This window comes from Lucilia sericata, unplaced genomic scaffold (genome assembly GCF_015586225.1).
Source record: "Lucilia sericata isolate MDLA Ls3-8-SP2 unplaced genomic scaffold, ASM1558622v1 Contig000264F_arrow, whole genome shotgun sequence".
NCBI classification, from domain to species: domain Eukaryota; kingdom Metazoa; phylum Arthropoda; class Insecta; order Diptera; family Calliphoridae; genus Lucilia; species Lucilia sericata.
In genome coordinates this window covers 204,085-224,420 of record NW_023994289.1, presented here as the reverse complement: position 1 = coordinate 224,420, position 20,336 = coordinate 204,085, and the positions used below count along the sequence as shown (strand labels likewise).

Below are 20,336 nucleotides of genomic sequence, written 5' to 3'. Positions count from 1 at the left end.
CAAGTTTTCATAAATTTTTCCAAATTTTTTACATGAAAAACAGTTTTGATTTCTAATTTTACAATTACAATAGGGTGATGATCTTTTCAAAGTAAATTATAATTGAACCACAAATAATTTGTTTAAATTTTTAATGTCCATTTGTTTTGTGTTCAAACATCCTTAAAACTGTCCAATAATGCCAATTTTGAACATTATTGAATATTGAACAATTTCGCGTTTTCAGCTTACATACTATTTTTACACAAATTTATGTATCATTCAATTCTATTTTATGTATTACTGAAAATTATTATTATTATTGAAAATTTGTCAAAATAATTGTTTGATATGTATGACCTATTAGAAGTAGTGTCTTCTATAGGCCTGAAATCTTGAAAATTCAGTTGTTCCAGATCTTATATTACAAAAGTTATTATGAATTAAATTCAATTTTAAAGAAATTAAACCTTTTTAATAAAATCTCATATACATTAATTTTTTAATCATAAATAAATCTTATTAATTATTACCAACTTGCAGCATAGTTATTTGAGTTTTTTTTGTTCATGTGGCAACTTTTATTTCAAAAGAATAAGAACAAGAAGAAGAAATAAAAACAAATCAAAATACACGTGCATTTCTTACTTGATTAGTGCTTTAATATTTCAAGAAGTATTTTTATAATTTTAAAAGTATTTGATTTTTTTAAATAATAATTAAATAATAAAATAATCACAAAATGGTTAAAAAGAAGATTGATAATCGTATCAGAGTTATGATTGAAAATGGTGTAAAGTTAGGACATCGTACCATGTTTATAATAATTGGTGATAAGGGCAGAGATCAAGTGCCCATACTATATGATATTTTAACGAAATCCACCGTCAAAGCCCGTCCAAGCGTTTTATGGTGTTATAAGAACAAAGATGAAGCTATATCCAAGTAAGTTAATCATATAATTAAAGAGGAAGTAGAAATAATAAACAATTTATTTCAGTCATGGTAAAAAGCGTGCTAAGAAAATAGCTGCCGGAAAGATTGACATCAATGATGCAGATCTATTCGATACTTTCCGTGTCTCTACCACAATACATGGTCGTTACTATTCGGAAACCCATGCCATATTGGGTAGAACTTATGGCGTTTGTGTTTTGCAAGATTTTGAAGCTTTGACACCGAATCTTTTGGCCCGTACTGTGGAAACTGTTGAGGGTGGCGGTCTCATTATATTGCTACTTAAAACTTTAACATCACTTAAACAATTATTTACAATGAGTATGGATGTCCATAAACGTTTTCGTACTGAATCCCATCAAACTGTTACTTGTCGTTTTAATGAACGGCTCATTCTTTCGTTGGCCGATTGTAAGAGATGCCTGGTTGTAAATGATGACTTAACCGTACTTCCCTTAAGTTCGAAAACTATTAACGTGGAACCAGTGAATGTAAGTAAATATTTATGTATATTCCAAACATTAAAGTAAGGATAACTAAAATTTGTTCATAATCTGAATTTCGCCATTAAGTTTTAATTATGCTTATATTTTGTTATTTTGGTTTTTAGCCTGCCGATATTCATAAATCGGAAAATAATGAATTATTGGTTGAAATTAAAGAAAATCTAAGAGATACACCTCCAGCGGGTCCTTTGGTAAATCTTTGCAAAACATATGATCAGGCTAAGGCGGTAGCACAATTTATTGAAGCTCTTGCTGAAAAACAATTGAAGTAAGTATTTTCACAGTACCTTTAACAAATACATCACATTATGGGGGAGTTTGTTTTTGGTTATGTTCACCCTAAATGCAAAAATAAATATTTTTTCTTCATCTTTCAGACCACCTACATCATTGACAGCAGCTCGTGGTCGTGGTAAATCTGCCGCTATGGGACTTTCAATTGCTGCAGCCATTGCTTTTGGTTATGTTAATGTTTATGTAACTTCTCCACATCCCGAGAATTTAATAACATTATTTGAATTTGTATTAAAAGGATTTGATGCTTTAGAATATCAAGAGCATACAGATTATACAATCATACGCTCTACAAATCCAGATTACAAAAAAGCTATTATACGCATTAATATAACACGTTCAAATCGTCAAACTATTCAATATATTGCTCCAAATGACACACACTTATTGAATGCTGCGGATTTGTTATTAATTGATGAAGCTGCTGCTATACCCCTGCCATTGGTAAAGAAAATGATGGGTCCTTATTTGATTTTTATGGCTTCGACTATAAACGGTTATGAGGGTACTGGAAGATCATTAAGTTTAAAACTGATATCACAATTGCAAAAGGAGAATAATGCACCACCACCGGTAAGCATAATTTTAACAGAGACTCTAGTAAAATTGTTTTCTAATAAAATACTTTTTTTTAATTTAGATCAAACTGGATGAGTCTATACGTTATACGGAGGGAGATGACATTGAGAGCTGGTTGATAAATCTCTTATGTTTGGATGCCACCAGTACAGTACCAAACATTAGTTCTGGTTGTCCCACTCCGGATGCTTGTGAACTTTATTATGTAGATCGCGATGCTTTGTTCTCTTATCACAAAGCAGCCGAATCATTTTTGCATCGTTTAGTCTCCATATATGTTTCTTCTCATTATAAAAACAGTCCCAATGATTTGCAAATGATGAGTGATGCTCCAGCCCATCACTTGTTCTGTTTGTTGGGACCCATACAAAGAAAAGATCAATTGCCGGAAATATTGGTGGTAGTGCAAGTGGCGTTAGAAGGTGAAATATCTTCACAAACTATAACAGACTCTTTGGGTAGAGGCAGAAAAGCCAGTGGAGACTTAATACCGTGGAATGTATCAGAACAATATGGCGATAGAGAATTTCCTAAATTGGCTGGTGTGAGAATTGTACGCATTGCTACACATCCTAACTACCAACGAGTAAGTTTTTAAGTTCTATTTAAATACTAAACTGTTAGGCTAATTCATATGTTTATTCCTTCAAGATGGGTTATGGCAAAAGAGCGATTAAACTGCTGAAAGATTATTATGCTGGTAAATGTACAGACTTAAATGAACAGATTAATGAAGAAGAAAATGGCATTGAAGAGGTAGAAGAGGAACAATTAGGCTTGTTGAAGGAACAAATACGTCCAAAACGCAAGATACCCACTCTATTAAAACGTTTAAATGAAAGATTACCTGAACATATAGACTATTTAGGAACTTCATATGGCTTGACCCAGGAATTATTAAAGTTTTGGAAAAATATGGGTTTTGTACCAGTATATCTAAGTCAGAAAGCCAACGATTTGACTGGTGAACATTCCTGCATAATGTTGCACACATTAGACAAATCAGGTTTAAATCAAAAAATAAATGCTGAATGGTTGAGTCTTTACTTCAACGACTTCAGAAGACGTATCTTAAAATTATTAAGTAAATCTTTCAGAGAATTTCCCACAAGTCTAGCACTTTCATTATTAGACAACAAATGCGTAAAAATTGAAGTGGATGAACTGAATAAGCAGATCCTAGACACTTACTTTTTGCCACACGATTTACAACGTCTCGAATCTTATTCACGCAATCAAATCGAATTCCGTTTGATTTTAGATCTAACGCATGATATAAGTTATTTGTATTTCCAAGGTAAACTTAACGATCTACAAATTGATGCTTTACAAAAGGCCATACTTTTGGCTATGGGCGTGCAAGGTAAAACTGTAGATGCCATTGGAGCTGAATTAAATATGCCCGGAAATCAAATATTGGCCAAATTTTATGACATAATTAAAAAAACGTCGAAATATTTCTCCAATGTCATTGAAGGCCACATAGAAAGCACAATGGTCAGTGAAACAAAACTTAAGAGAGGTGAAGACTTTGAACCCATATCTTTGTCACTCAACGAGGAGCTGGAAGAGACCGCCAAACAAATAACGAAAAAGCAAAAAGATGAACTTAAACGACTTAAAATGGAAAGTCTTAAAGAGTTTGCCATTAAGGGCAGCGATGAGGATTGGTCAAAGGCTTTATCGGGGAAAGAGGGCAAATCTAAACTAATATCGGTTAAGAGGTTTGTTATTATTATTTTAATTTAATTTAAAAATTTGTCATTTACAAATTTATGTTTTATTTTATTTCCAGTGGTATTAAACGCTTGGATGAACCATTAGAGTCTCCAAAATCTGACAGTAAAGAACCCAAAAAGAAGAAAATGAAATTTGGTAAAAAATCATTAAATAAATCAGTTATTTAGGTTTATAGATGTGTAATATATACAATATTTTTGTATATAAAAGAAATGTTTATTAATTATAAATTTAATTTTTAAATGTGAACTAAACAATAAAAAAATATATAAATTTTAATTTAAATTATTTTGTGATTTGTGTGAATTATTTAAACAATTTATTTTATAGTTAAAATATTCTTATAGGGAATTTTTTGCATCTACGAAAAAAATTATTTGGAGAGAACACAATGAAGCCAAGAGACTTCCTTCCTCCTTGGTGCTATAGACTGTAACGCATATTTATTGAAATTTGTCTTTGTAATTGCGATCTGTAGCACTAATGTTTTCATACAAACCTCTCAATTGTGGTGTAGGGTATAAAACATGATTTGTTGTTTACTATATAAAATATAAAATTCATAAAAATGGAGAAAAGCTTTTCACCATGGTTTTCTCAAAATGTTTAAACTCTTAAGAACACCTTTTCCAATGGTTTATTATAAGGGGACAATATTATTCCAATGGAAAAATCATTCGCTCCCCTTTTTAAGAACTTATGGAATAATTTGTTAATTCTCCTTTCAAAAGAAATCAATGGAAATAAAATGAACTTTCTCAGTTCCAATGCACGGTTCATTATCGAAGGAAAATACTTCTTTAACATTCATCGAAGTAAATACCTATACACTAGGAATGATTTCCAGAAAACCAATGAAGTTCAATTCAGTTAGCAAATTACCATTGAAACTACAAGAACATTAAAAAAAGTTAAGCGCTTAAAGATATTTTAATTTTTTATATACATACAGACATTTTGTTGTTGTTGTGGCTGTAATGAAAAACGAATAGAAGGCATAGAATATAATTAAATTAAAAAAAGTATATAAAGAAAAGGAAAACGTAAAAAGATAAAATCCTTAAAATATTGTAACCACCTTGAGTGACAACTTAAAACCTGAGAATTGTGAAGAAACTTTTTTAGAAATTAAAATATTGTATATAGAAATATCGGAACATTTTCCATGTGAGTTCATATGATTGATTGATAACAGAAGTGTGACATTTTATTTAACTGTTAGTTTGACATAAAATAAAGTGTGTCTTTAGGCGCGCGCGTTGTTCTTTTTAAAAGAAGTGTGAGAATAGTGACTCTTCTTAAAATAACAATTCTCTTTAATGCAATAATTCTCTTAAAAATATAAATTTTTATTTAAGAGTGTGTAACATAAAAAAATTGTGGCATAATTTTAGGTAAAAGTCAAGACATATTTGTATTCAATATACAGTTTTCCTTAAATGTACTTACTTCTACGATCTTTTTTTAAGCAAAAGTAAGGCTTTTGTGTTAAGTGTTATTTTAAAAATAAAACAAATTCTTACCTAAACTAAAGATACAATAAAACAGTATTAAATAAATGTTATTCCCTATGAAGTGCTTTTTAATTATTAATAGAGCCCATGTGTGGTTTACAGTATAAAACACGAAATAGTCCGTCTCAAAAGACGTCCTTACGTTGGGGCGATAGTTGTGGCAATTAATTTGTTTATATAGCCAAACGAAAAAGTAAATTTTCTAACTACAAACGAGGCGTTTAAAATTATTCCTATTTCTTTGACTACTACTATATATTTACAAAAACAAAATTGTTATTATTATTACTAATAATACCTATTAACTTAAGCATAAGTTACCTGTCAAATGTGCTGTGTTTTTAATTTATTCAACTAAACTAAAAATATATTTTCTTTAACATACTAAAAAAATAATAAAAACAAAAAACGTTGCATAATTTTAAGCTGAAACTTGTTTTCCTCCATCTACCGATGAATAAAATAATTGCTGTTCAAAAATAATTTGTGCGCTTTTGGATTTTGCTATAAAATTTTCAATATCACCTAGTAAGAGGTAAGTAAGCTGGTATGTTTTCCTGGAAAGTATTTTTTCCAGTTCAATTTCCCATATCTTTTTTCCTTTTTATAATATACTGCGCATTTGTCAACAATTACAAAGTTTTGTGAATGAAATTTTTATTAACCAGACTTGTTGTTGTTGTTTTTTTTTTTTTTGAGAAACAACCGACAAATCAATTGGTGGTGAAAAGCAAATGAGAGGTTTTTTTTGTTTATACAGATTTTATTTTAGTCTCTTAGTTTTTGGTTTAGCATTAAGTTTTTAAAAGAGCATACTTCTAGGAACTCCGAAAAAGAAGTAAATTTTGTTGTATACCAAAAAGATAAAAGAAATAATCCTAATTTATGGATTTTTTTGTTATAAATAATTAAACATACATATATTTTGTGTAACAGATTAGATAAAATGTATTGTTTATAAATATTAATAATTGTTTGCCACAAAAAAGCATTAATATACATAAATATAAACAACTAATTTACGTACATACAGTTGTATGTATGTAACATGTCTTTTTTATGAAATATTTATATAACTTCTCATCTAAAGAAAAAATAATTAATATTAATTTAATTTTTAACAAGTAAGAAAGTATAGTCGGGCGTGGCCGACCATATGATACCCTACACCAGTTATGAATATTAAATGTGATTTATTTTTCAATAAAGCATTTATCTTCAATATTCCCTTGTTCCGATACATTTAAGCAATTTATGGATGAAAAACTAATTTTCTGAAAGAGGCTTTATATGGGGGCTAGGGGCAAATATGGACCAAGCCCGATAAAATTTTGTGAATATATTTATATTTACATAATATTTTATTCTGCTAAATTTCATCGCGATATTTGTGTTTATAAGTTAATTTGGGACATTCAAGTAATTTTCTGAAAGGGGCTTTGTATGAGAGCTAGGGTCAAATGGGGCCCGATCTTTATGAAATTCGGCAGGGTCATCAAGACTTCTATAAAACTTAGTTGTGCCGTTATATCTGTATATTTAACATAATTATGAGCTCAAAAGCCCTTTTCGGGGGGTTCTGTTCTATGGGGGCTAGGTGAAATAATGGACTGATTTTAACCATTTTCAATAGGCTTCGTCCTTGGGTCAAATAAAACGTGCATGCCAAATTTCATCCAATTATCTTGAAAATTGCGACCTGTACCTTGCGCACAAGGTTTACATGGACAGCCAGCCAGCCAGACGGACGGACGGACATAGCTTAATCGACTCAGAAAACGATTCTAAGCCGATAAGGTGGGTCTAGGACGAATATTTTTGTATGTTACAAACATCAGCACAAATCCAATATACCCTCCCCACTAAAGTGGTGTAGTGTATAAAAATAAGTATAATGGTATAATTCAAGTTTCCAAAATAAAGTCCACCTTACACATATACATATACACTCCTCGCCACTTGAATAGCACATACATGAATTTTTTTTTCAAAGCTTATATTTTTGGATCAGGAATTTCTGGAAACTTGTTTTCCCCCCCCCCCATTGTAATATTTTTTGTTCTGAATAAATTGTGATATGAATGATTGTCATATCTGTGATATTTGATTTTATATAATTTTTCTTGTAAATTAACCGAAAAAAGCTACTGTTAAAAATTCGCCACTTGAATAGAACATCCCCCCGAAAAAGTAATTTTATAGCAACTTTTGTAATTAAAACTTATTGATTTAGATTATTTACAACGATATAAATTAAACTAAGCTATTTTAGTAATGTGTTGAACCTCCTTGGTTGACTACCACTTCACAAATCCTGTTTGGACGTGATTCATATAGTTTGGTCATGTTGCACTGAGCTCCAGACTTCTTTAATTGCATAGATTAGTTCAGGAATTATTGAATACTGTTTTCCAGACTCATAGACTTTTCGGACAACCCATATCCATAAGTTTTCTATAATGTTTAAGTCTGGTGAATATGGAGGCCATCTCAACAATTCAACATTTTGGAACTCTATATAAGATTTTACGATCCAGGTAGTGTGGATCGGGGCGTAATCTTGTTGCAGGATCCAAGGGCTAGGTCCATATTGGTCATTGAAAACCGAAAAAAGCCTTTTTTATTAACCTAATGTAGTTTTTAGCATTTATTCTTGAGCTTAAAAACTGATGCTCGAAGGTGCCACAATAGGAAATTGCTTCCCATACCGTGACGCCACCAACACTCTTTTCATATATCGAAATCTCAAATTTATTTACGATCGGCCCAATAAAAATAACTATTCTCTGTTTACGAAATCGCATCACAGTTTTTATACCCTACACCACTTTAGTGGGGAGGGTATATTGGATTTGTGCTGATGTTTGTAACATACAAAAATATTCGTCCTAGACCCACCTTAAAGTATACCAATCGGCTTAGAATCGTTTTCTGAGTCGATTAAGCTATGTCCGTCCGTCCGTCCGTCTGGCTGGCTGGCTGGCTGTCCATGCAAACCTTGTGCGCAAGGTACAGGTCGCAATTTTCAAGATAATTGGATGAAATTTGGCACGCACGTTTTATTTGACCTAAGGACGAAGCCTATTGAAAATGGTTAAAATCGGTCCATTATTTCACCTAGCCCCCATACAACAGAACCCCCCGAAAAGGGTTTCTGAGCTCATAATTATGTTAAATATACATATATATCGATAAAATACGGCACAACTAAGTTTTATAGAAGTCTTGATGAACCTGCCAAATTTCATAAAGATCGGGCCACATTTGACCCTAGCTCCCATACAAAGTCCCCTTCAGAAAATTACTTGAATGTCCCAAATTAGCTTATAAACACAAATATCGCGATGAAATTCAGCACTTTAAAATATTATGTCAATATAAATATATTCACAAAATTTTATCGGGCTTGGTCCATATTTGCCCCTAGCCCCCATATAAAGCCTCTTTCAGAAAATTAGTTTTTCATCCATAAATTGCTTAAATGTATCGGAATAAGGGAATATTGAAGATAAATGCTTTATTATGAAAAATAAATCACATTTAATATTCATAACTGGTGTAGGGTATCATATGGTCGGCCACGCCCGACTATAATTTCTTACTTGTTTGTTTTGCCAAAGTTTTTACTTTAAGTAGTCCCACGGTACGTATGTTTATGAAAATTAAGAATATTAATCATACAACATTTAATCCTTTGCACATGGTAAATAAATCAGGCTATTTTTTCGAATTTTGTCCCTTTTAAGAATTTATATTCCTTTTTACGAAAGACAATTTTAAGTTAATTTTCTATAGCCTGACAAATTTTTGTGTAGAAGCGAACAGGTCAAAACCAACACACATTGAGGGAAAATACGGATGAAAAATTTGAAAGTCGTATGGCTCTCACTATTTTATCAGGGATGTATTTTTATGTAAACACACAAAAAAAGAAACTTTTGCTTTCATTCAGTTAAGTAAAAGACATATACGGCTGTATTTATAAAAACTTATTTTAGGTTTATTAAACAATTTTAGGCAAAATTCAGGAAAATCGTATTTATAAACGTGAAATAGCTTAAAACACCTTCAATAAACCATTGACAATTAGAAGAATTTTATTGTAGGCTCGACCCTTTTTTAAGCCAACAATAAGTTGTTTTTTTAACAATTTTTTTCTCAGATAAAGATTTTTCCGGTAATTTTAGGTTGATTGCGAAAACTAATTATGGTTTCTTTTAAAATAAAATCTAAAAATTCTAATTTTAACGTTTACAAATTTGTAAATAAAATCCCAGAAAATTTTTAAACGATTATATTTTGAGGAAAAAACTCAAGTCTAGGCATTATTGGATTAATGCATGAATATTTGACAATATTCCAATTGTCCAGCACTATTTTTAGGCAATTTGGAAATGCCCGTCTGTCAACCAAATGATGGACAAAATCATTTGATTTTGCTTTTTCAAAGTTTGTTGGTTAAATATAATGCCATAAAGTAATTAACCATGTAAATTATATTGATTAGTGTTATACTAATGCAAAATATATTCGCCGGCATTAAAATTAGTCAAATATCAAAGAAATTTATCAATATTTGGAAAAATTTATCAAAAATTACAAGAAAAATAAGTAAAAATAAGAAAATGTGTCATAGTGATGTATATTTTGTCGCAAAATATCCGTTATTCGGATACTTTTAATAATAATTAGAAATTATATGTTATATTTATACATCTGAACTGAATAGACATTTAGTAAAGCCATATATATATATTTATTTTTCTTAAAAATTTGTTTTTATTGTCAAAAATCTATTTTAAACAAAAATATGAAATTAAGAAAACCGAATCAACGAATATTTTATCCTAATTGTACGCAACACTAACACATAAAATGACAGCCATATTGTACAGTGCTGCCAACTTAAACATAAATCAGCACAATAGTTAATATACGTTTATTATTTGTTTATGAATATCACAATTTTATTAATCGTTTTTAAGGCTAAAGTGTGCTTTAACTATTGAGTGCATTAAAAGCAAAATAAGATTTTTTTATAAATACAAGCGATATTATTTAAATAAAAGTTTATTGCTAATTTATCTTTTTTCATAGAATTATAATTATTTTTAAATTTATGTTAAAATCACTCTCAGTTTTCAAACGCATATTTTAAAACTGAATTATTGTCACAGTGAGCTGGTACTTACATACATACATACGTATTTATTTATATAGTGCACTGGCATTTTAACATTTATTATTTATTCCTTTTTAATGGGGATTATTAAAGCTGTAGGCGGTGAACATTGTCCTTTTAGTGTTGCTTACAAATTGTTTTTTTTTATATCATGCTCTTTATTAAGGACATTTGACATTTAATATTATAAAAACAACAAGAACAACTAAAAATATAATATAAAGTACATAAATACAAATAAAATATAATCCAAGTAAGTTTCATTCATGAAACGTATAGGGCTATATAAAAGGGTCTTTAACTAAATTAATAAATTGCATTTTTTGATAGTACATAGTTTATTTGTTTGTTCGTTATTTTTTATTAAAACCACATTAACAAGGACGTCATTAGTACAGCACCTACAGTTGGTGGTCATTGTCTACGACAAGGTAACAAAATAAATAAAATTATAAAAGTTAATTGTACATGTATGTATGTACAAACATATGTAAATGAATTTATGAACAGATTTTGTAAAGGATAATGAGAATAAAAGCTTTTGGGTACTTTAGAGACTTTATATTCGTATTTACTTAGTAATGTTAGCTTAGAGTATAATTTTGTCCTGGAAATTATTGTTAATATTGTTAACAATTATTTTAATTACTTTCTAAGAAACTAAACAGTTGAGATTTACAGTGCAACAAATAATTTATTACGCTTTGGGTAAAATGGTCCTTGTAATATTATATGGCTATATAGTTATACGAAAGTACTTAAGGGATAGAAATGTACAAATTTTAGAACAACTCGATAGTTCTTAAACGAAGTGACATATAAAGTTAAAATAAAGTAAACCTCACAGAATAAGGCAGGGTCCGAACTTTTTTAGTCATTTAAAAATCATTGTAAAATTTATGATGTAATATTTCATTGGATTATTAAAGAAATTTAGTGAAATACTTACATACTAGATTTAACGTAAAAATGTAATATTGTCTCCATTCATTTTCTAAAGGGGACTTTGTATAGGATTTAGGGTCAAATGAGGCCCGATCATTACGAAAATCGGCAGTATTATTTAGACTTAACATAATTATAAGCCCAAATGTCCTATCCTGGAGTACGGTTGTAAGAGGGCTAGGAATAATAATGGACCGATTTTAACTATTTTCGAGTTATCTTGAAAACTGCGACAGCGTGCGCACAAGGTTAATATGGACATACAGATAAATCGACTCAGAAAGTGATTCTGAGCCGATTGCTATACTTGGAGGTAGCTGTAGGATAAATATTTTTGGGTGTTATAAACATCAGCAAAAAAACATAATACGGTTGTAAGGGGGCTAGGAATAATAATGGACCGATTTTAACTATTTTAGAGTTATCTTGAAAACTGCGACCTGTAGCGTGCGCACAAGGTTTATATGGCTACACAGATAAATCAACTCAGAAAATGATTGACCAATTGGTATACTTTAAGGTAGCTGTAGGATAAATATTTTCGATGTTATAAACATCAGCATAATATCCCACTATAGTGGTGTAGGATATAATAAAAATTTTTAAAAATTTTAAATTTTTCCGAAAAAATTTCAATATTTTGATGATATTTAATTGGAACCGCCTCTCAAAGGCCTTTCAAATGATATAAAAATAGCGTGAAACATGAAAAAATTGTAAAAACCTTAAAAAGGATAATTTGTCCTTTGTTACAACACACTAAATATTGATCCTAGTACAAAAATTTGGAGAAACTGTATTTTGAATGAACCAAGCTTTACTTTTCGTGGCAATACGAAATCGTAGGAATTACAATAAGCGAGATAAAAAACTGATTTTTGTAACCTTTGACCCCCAATATATCGCTTAGCTTACATGGGATTAATGGTGACTTTCAGTCCCTTTATTAAGACACTAAGACAAAGTCCTACACCAACGTTTATGAACAAAATTGTTGAAACAAAATTTGGATTCTAAGCTAACCCCATGAATCATATTTATCTAGATCCATTACAAAAATCTTTTGTAAAATTTATAAATATTGTTTTGTCGATTTGAACTGTGATATTTTAAAATTATTTAAAAAAATTAAGACTACAAAGATGTTACCTATTACATTTTGCCTCAGATTTTTAGTGCAGCGTAAATTGTATTCGAATATAATTGATTTTTTATTCAACCATCTTATTTTCTACTTGAAATATACATATTGTATAATTCTTTTTGTTTTCTTTACAGATATTCTTAGTTGATGCTTATAGAAACGACGAAACTACGATAAAAACACTAAATAAATCGAAGTGAAAGAGAAATTTTGTGAAGTATAAAAATATAGTTAAGTAAAATAAACAAATTGCAAACGAACTCTTCACATTACTAAATGTAACAACAAAGTATTAAAAAAAAATAAAACTTAAATAAAAAAACTAACAAACATTCACTAGATTCTAAGAAAAACAAACGAGTAAATAAATTTAAATCAATTATTTATTATTGATTTGGGCGAAACACTAAAAAACACAACCAACTACAAAAGAAAGAATAAAAAGTGGACTTGAGGAAAAAAGTAAACAAAACTAAAAAATATATCAACTAAATAAATACTACTACACTACTTTTACTACTACTACAAACTATAATTATAATAAAAAACAACAACAGTAGCAGAACTAAATAAATAACCGCAGCAAACAAAACAAAAAAAGAAGATTTTTATTGACAGAGAAGGTTAAAAATACCACAATACGTTTGTACAAGGATTGAAACAACAGAACCCTCAACCACCCCCTCTAAACCGCCCATACAACACAATTAAAGTAACGTGTTTCAAGGTTTAAGGAAAAACTAATAAAATAACAAAATCGCAAGACTCTTACTGTGTGAGTGAGAGCGTTTGTGTGTGTGAAACTTATTTGTTTAGAAGGGAAACAACAATAACAACTACAACTACTACTACTAGAACTACCGTTAGACACATACAACATGATTAATATAGCTGGTGTTGTGAGTATTGTGCTCTTTTATTTGCTCATCTTATTTGTGGGTATTTGGGCTGGTCGTAAAAAGGAATCCGGCAATGATTCTGAGGAGGAGGTCATGCTGGCTGGCCGTTCTATTGGTCTTTTTGTTGGTATCTTTACAATGACCGGTAAGTGCTTTTGAATATATCAGATATAATGATAAAAATTGCGCAAAAAAAAAAACAAAATCCTAAACATAAAAGATTCATTTATTACAACACAATATACATACTACTAAAAATATACACCATTCTTAAGAAAGACTTACAATTTGATCTATTATCGAAAATGTTTACTATTTTGGATGTGAGTGTAAAAAAAAAAATTTGCAGCAAAATGATGGGGGCATATTGATTTTGTCAATTCATTTGTAACTTATTTGACAAGAACATATTGGACATAAACAAAATGAACGTTGCCGATTTTCCCTTCGAAAATTAATATTTAGTTTATTCTAAGACACCATTTCTCAAATATTTTGTTCTGACGTCTACAAATACTACAAATGCTCCTTATAGGTAAGGTTTGTTTGGTATTACAAATAAGTAATATCGGTGCACGTTTTCGCAAGGGCTGAAAATATCCACAAATATTTCTTATAAGTAAGGTTTATTTAGTACTAGCTTTACCTGCAATAGTTCTCTAGATTTACAATATGTTACATATTAGAGATGCCAAGCAAATTACTGAAAGTTCGCCAATTTATATCTATCTATGAAAAATTTGAATAATATAATAGTTTCCAAGATATACGAAATTTTGTATTTAATTCATTTATGTGGTGCCAAGCCCCCAATTGAAAGCTCGCCCGTTATTCTCTAAATGTTCACATGAATGTCAGAGTTTTTTATGTAAAATTTTAAGATTCTAGCTCTAATAGTTTCTCAGATATACAATTGTTCTATTTCATTCATGTGGGGGCTTCATGCTCCCCAGATGAAAGTCCCATCTTTTTCCTCCAAAATATTCAGATGATTATTGAAGTAATTTCTGCAAAATTTGAAGAATCTAGTTCTATTAGTTTCCCAGATAAGCGAAATTTTATATTTAAGTCATATGGGAGTTGTCAAGTTCCCCATTGAAAGTCTATTTAATTCATGTGGGGGTTTCAAGCCTCCAAGATAAAAGCCCGCCCTTTTTCCTCCAAAGTGTTTAGATGAATATTAAAGTAATTTGTGCAAAGTTTGAAGAATCTAGTTCTATTAGTTTCCCAGATAAACGAAATTTTGTATTTAATTAATATGGGAGGTACCAAGTCCCCCATTGAAAGTCCGCCCATTATACTCTAATTGTTCAGATGAATGTCAAAGTTCTTCAAGTAAAATTTGAAGATTCTAGCTTAATAGTTTCTCAGATATACGAATTTTTCTATTTAATTCATATGGGGGCTCCAAGCCCCCCCCCCAGATGGAAGTCCGATCTTTTTCATCCAAAATGTTCAGACGAATATTTAAGTTCTTAGTGCAAAAGTTGAAGAATTTAGTTCTATTTGTTTCCCAGATAAACGAATTTTTGCATTTAATTAATATGGGAGGTGCCGCTCCCCTCATGAGTAGTCCGCCAATTTATTTCCCAAAATGTTAACATGGATGTTAAAGTTATTTGTGCAAAATTTTAGGATTCTAACTGTAATTGTTTCTAAGATAAACGAATTTTTGTTTTTAATTTATATGGGAGGTGCCACGCCCCCTATTGCTAGTCCGCCCACTTTTTGTCCTAAATAATCATATTGACACTAAAGTGGCTCCGACAAAATTTGAGGACTCTAACTGTTATATTATCTCAAATATACGGATTTCATATTTTCTAATATGGGCGTGGCACCTCGCCCACTGGAAATTTCAAAATAAAAAGTAGCCTATTACCTATTCCAGACATACAGGAATACGCTGTGAAAATTTCAAGAAAATCGGTTCAGCAGTTTTGTAGTCTATAACGTTCAAACATACAAATATACAAACAAACACACATTCATTTTTATATATATAGATTGCAAATAGGTATATATAGTCCCCGAAATATAGCTTAAATAGTCAAAAAAAATTTAATTAGGTAGTGAATGTACTGAAATTTTGCACAAGTTAGTTTTATGTACACAGAAATTCTGTAAAGTGTGGCGCAATATGATTTATCCTATCCCATATAAAAGGTCTCAGTATAGCGACAAAATTTGACGTAAGCAAGTTTTAATGCAACGTTACTCTACATACCTAATTTTATGAAGATTTGAACTTACCACCCAAAAAGCTACAATTCAGAAAATTACTTTAACGCTTATAAATAGAAGGTAAGTTCTATAAGAACATAAATTTCATAAAAATCTATCCATATTGGATCATATAAGTTTTACTTCAGAAAATGACTTAAACGTTTATAATCTGCTTAAAAGTCATGTACATATTGTAGATAAATTCTATGTTTTATAGGATCGAAAACTCATCTAAAAAATTTTATGTAGATCGGTTCTTAATTATTCCTATCCTCTTACACTTAAGTATTTATTCGGCATAGCCGAATATAACACTCTTAATTGTTCAATACTAATTTTCTACCCGATCTTGTTTTAGCTATTTAATTAATATATATCTTGATTCGATTTTAAGCCAATATAGCCAAGTCCGTTTGTCTGTTGAATGGACAGTAGGGTCCGAAGCTACACAAACAGATTTTGAAGAGTGGAATTTGTAATATCAGAGATTTAATTAAATATATTCCATGGAATTGGCAACTCTTAACCATCCAACACACACACACACATTTGAAATCTTGATAAAAACACACTCTGACATTCATATTTAAATTCTATTTACAGCAACCTGGGTAGGTGGCGGTTACATTAATGGTACAGCAGAAGCTATTTATACCTCCGGCTTGGTTTGGTGTCAGGCTCCCTTTGGCTATGCCTTAAGTTTGGTGTTTGGTAAGTTCGAAAGATATTAGTATAAATGATGGTCAATTCACATGAACATTTAAACATACTCAAGTATAACATACATTCATATTTCGTATAATTAATTTGCTTTACAGGTGGTATATTCTTTGCCAATCCTATGCGTAAACAAGGTTACATTACCATGCTGGATCCTTTGCAAGATTCGTTTGGTGAGCGTATGGGTGGTCTATTGTTTTTACCCGCCCTCTGTGGTGAAGTTTTTTGGGCTGCTGGTATTTTGGCCGCTTTGGGTGCCACACTTTCTGTAATTATTGATATGGATCATCGTACATCGGTAATTTTGTCCTCATGTATTGCCATTTTCTATACACTCTTTGGTGGTCTCTATTCGGTGGCCTATACGGATGTCATACAATTGTTTTGTATTTTTATTGGCTTGTGGATGTGTATACCGTTCGCTTGGGCCAATGAGCATGTAAAAAGTTTGTCATCAATGGATGTTGATTGGATTGGTCATGTGGATCCGGAGCAGAGGTGGTTTTATATAGACTATGGGCTGTTGTTGATATTTGGTGGTATACCGTGGCAGGTGAGTTTGAATTGATTAATTTAAATTTTAAATTTAACATTATTATTAATTTTACCATCAGGTATATTTCCAACGTGTTTTATCCAGTAAGACTGCAAGTCGTGCACAAATTTTATCCTATGTAGCTGCAGCAGGTTGTATTCTAATGGCTATCCCACCGGTACTAATAGGCGCTATTGCCAAAGCTACACGTATGTTCAAAAACTTGCAATCATTTTCCAAAATTTTTTAATTATTTTTTTTTTTCAAACAAAAACTGTAACTTTTAGCTTGGAATGAAACCGATTACACTGGACCTTATCCTTTAACAGTGCAAGAAACTAGCATGATTTTACCCATGGTATTACAGTATTTAACTCCCGATTTCGTATCGTTCTTTGGCCTGGGAGCCGTGTCAGCTGCCGTTATGTCTTCAGCTGATTCGTCTGTTTTGTCGGCCGCTTCAATGTTTGCACGAAATGTTTATAAGTTAATATTTCGTCAAAAGGCTTCCGAAATGGAAATTATATGGGTGATGAGAGGTGGTATTATAGTTGTGGGTATTTTATCGACCATAATGGCCTTGACTATACCCTCGATCTATGGTTTGTGGTAAGTAAAAAGCAAAAGTGTGTGTTATGGATGGAAGTGTATATTTTATCATATATTTCCAGGTCCATGTGTTCCGATTTGGTCTATGTGATATTGTTTCCACAACTCTTGATGGTGGTACATTTCAAAAAACACTGCAATACCTATGGCAGTTTAGCGGCTTATATTATAGCACTTTTCATACGTCTATCGGGTGGTGAGGCTTTATTGGGTTTACCCGCCCTAATACATTTCCCCGGTTATGATGAAGAAAATCAAACGCAACTATTTCCCTTCCGTACAATGGCCATGATTTTAAGTTTGATTACATTAATTTTGGTTTCATGGTGGACTAAGTAAGGATTTTTTTTACAATTTATTTTGTAAATGGGTTATTTATACATACCGTGTTGTTTTTAGAATGATGTTTGAATCCGGTAAATTGCCACCCAGTTATGATGTGTTCCGTTGTGTGGTGAATATACCAGAAGATGTGGTTAGAGTTGGTGAACCAGCCGAATCGGGAGAGCAGGTGAGTGTAATAACTGCAAAGAAGTAAGAAAAGTGTGAGGGGGTTTAAATCAGATTTTCGTTATAACTTTGAGTACCTATAACTATTTATACCCTACACTACTATAGTGGGGAGGCTATTATTAAGTGATACACCCACTTAAAAGCATACCAATCGGCTTAGAATCACTTTATAAGTCGATTAAGCTATGTCTATATTTGCGTCCGTCCGTGTTTCTACGCAAACTTTTTGCGTATGCTTTAAGTCGCAATTTTGAAGATAGTTTGAAGACATTTGGCGCATTTTTTCACCTAGCCCCAATACATACATACATACCTTCGAATAGGACTCTTGAGCTCATAAGTATGTTAAATGTTCTAGTATTTCTATAAAAATCGGCACAACTTAGTTTTGTAAATGTTACTGCCAATTATACATCCTTACTTGCTTATGTACTTAAATTTTTTGTTCTATTCTTTAGCTTTCCGTCATGGCTGGTCCATTGGCACGATCATATGGTGCCGCCACAATGGCGGGCAAAGATGAACGTAACGGACGCATTAATCCAGCATTAGAAACTGACGACGATGATCTTCCCATTAACGAAGCAAAACGATTAAATCAACAAACGGCACAAGAACAAGTACAAAGAATGTTAAGCAGTGCCACCGGACAAAATCGAAGAGACAGTGATGACGAGGGTAGTGGCGGAGGTGGTGGTAATAGTGGTAGTGCTTATCATCAGGCTGGAGGAGGAGGAGGTAAGGCTGTGCCAACTGCTGAGCAAGACAATACTGCCTTTTAAACAAAATAGAAGAGTTAAACTAAAACAAAATCTAACTAACAAGTACACAAGTTAAACCTACACACCTTTTTAAAGAATTCAAAGAAAAAATTATAAAAAAAAGGAAAGGTGCTTAAACGAACAAAATAAACGATTTGAAACGCTCACTATAAAATAAAATCTAAAAATTAAATAAAAATTAAAAGAAACTAACTGTAGATTCTACACTAAAAAAGTCATACCTATAATAAAAAAAAATTATTGTAAAATTAATGAAATGAAACAAACAACAAATTTAGTAAGGATTTTAGAATTACATGCCCCTTAAGAAAACACTCTAGAGAATATTTACCACAAACCAAATTAAGTAGTAATTCTAAATTGAAATTCTGAAAAATGTGTGTAAATAAATATTTAAATACTCATTATCCAAAAAAAAAAAAAAAAAACAAATTAACAAAAAAAGCAATGTATTAATTGTATTATTGGAGTGTTAGAAAACAAATCCTTAGTTATCTTCCCTAAAGCTTATTCATTTAAAATTCAGCTTAGTTTTTTTTATACATAAAAAAGAAACACATTTTTATTAAGTTTAAAAAAGGCTTATATTTTAAATAAAATAGTTAATTGTTAAATATATGTATATGCTCAGGTATTCCCAAGAAAATGTTTGTTAAATATTGTATTTTTTTTATTTAAAAAATTATTTTTATTATTTTTATGTTATAATTAAGTTGCTAAATACAATTTTTTAATTAAATATTAGTTAAGATTTATTATATTTACACTTAGAGAATTTATATTTAAAAAAAAGTTCTATTTATTAAATGTTTTAATGTTGATAATTATTAATATATGTAAAGAAAAAAAGAAAGAAAGAAAAATTATTTAATATAGAAAAATTTGAAAACCAAACTATATTCACTAAGAACTTAAATATTTGCGATAAAAATTGAACCCTATACATATCAAATAATGCATTTGTGTATTCACAAGTAAAACAAAAATATAATAAAATAATTAAGAAATATTAAACAAAAACTATTAAAATGATTAAAAATATATACCATTAATATTTTATGAATAATTTTTAATAAAAAAAAAACTATTTATAAAATTAGTTTATTTTAATGATTTTATGAATTTGATTTAAAAAAATTTAAATTTTATAAAAAGTTGTTAAATGTGTATTAGGCAAAATATGAGCATTAACAGTTCAGTTGATACAAATGA

The 20,336-nt window shown here is 30.5% G+C and overlaps 2 protein-coding genes and 1 long non-coding RNA gene across 6 annotated transcripts; 2 read left to right on the top strand and 1 right to left on the bottom strand.

Moving 5' to 3' along the window:
• The first annotated feature begins 581 nt into the window (after positions 1–581).
• Positions 582–4,334, top strand: LOC119602914 (RNA cytidine acetyltransferase). The gene is made up of 7 exons (XM_037954718.1): positions 582–924; positions 980–1,427; positions 1,547–1,710; positions 1,820–2,309; positions 2,377–2,901; positions 2,967–4,039; positions 4,111–4,334. Exons 1-7 carry the CDS (start codon positions 722–724, stop codon positions 4,220–4,222), a joined length of 3,015 nt encoding a protein of 1,004 aa, XP_037810646.1. The 5' UTR covers positions 582–721; the 3' UTR covers positions 4,223–4,334.
• A 15-nt stretch (positions 4,335–4,349) lies between these two features.
• On the bottom strand, positions 4,350–18,351 carry LOC119602920. The gene is made up of 3 exons (XR_005231382.1): positions 18,215–18,351; positions 5,006–5,027; positions 4,350–4,945 (listed from the first exon to the last, which is right to left on the bottom strand). It is a non-coding gene; the product is annotated as an uncharacterized LOC119602920 (long non-coding RNA).
• Positions 4,938–19,760, top strand: LOC119602918 (high-affinity choline transporter 1). Of its 4 annotated transcripts, none has more exons than XM_037954724.1 (10): positions 4,938–5,222; positions 5,996–6,104; positions 12,975–13,884; positions 16,569–16,676; positions 16,784–17,238; positions 17,300–17,429; positions 17,508–17,829; positions 17,892–18,164; positions 18,229–18,340; positions 18,801–19,124. In XM_037954724.1, exons 3-10 carry the CDS (start codon positions 13,719–13,721, stop codon positions 19,122–19,124), a joined length of 1,890 nt encoding a protein of 629 aa, XP_037810652.1. In that variant the 5' UTR covers positions 4,938–5,222; positions 5,996–6,104; positions 12,975–13,718. The 4 variants fall into 4 exon arrangements, with proteins under 4 accessions (XP_037810652.1, XP_037810650.1, XP_037810649.1 ...); XM_037954722.1 differs by having other exon boundaries at positions 5,881–6,104; XM_037954721.1 differs by having other exon boundaries at positions 5,450–6,104.
• Positions 19,761–20,336: the final 576 nt, after the last annotated feature.

What these genes read in the sequence shown, in the direction of transcription:
- LOC119602918 (XM_037954723.1), top strand. Translation starts at nt 13,719, where the DNA reads ATGATTAATATAGCTGGTGTTGTGAGTATTGTGCTCTTTTATTTGCTC. An exon ending in CGCTATTGCCAAAGCTACAC is followed by an intron (nt 17,430 to 17,507) that starts GTATGTTCAAAA and finishes TGTAACTTTTAG; the next exon opens with CTTGGAATGAAACCGATTAC. An exon ending in TTGGTTTCATGGTGGACTAA is followed by an intron (nt 18,165 to 18,228) that starts GTAAGGATTTTT and finishes TGTTGTTTTTAG; the next exon opens with AATGATGTTTGAATCCGGTA.
- LOC119602914 (XM_037954718.1), top strand. Translation starts at nt 722, where the DNA reads ATGGTTAAAAAGAAGATTGATAATCGTATCAGAGTTATGATTGAAAAT. An exon ending in TTAACGTGGAACCAGTGAAT is followed by an intron (nt 1,428 to 1,546) that starts GTAAGTAAATAT and finishes TTTGGTTTTTAG; the next exon opens with CCTGCCGATATTCATAAATC. An exon ending in AGAATAATGCACCACCACCG is followed by an intron (nt 2,310 to 2,376) that starts GTAAGCATAATT and finishes TTTTTAATTTAG; the next exon opens with ATCAAACTGGATGAGTCTAT.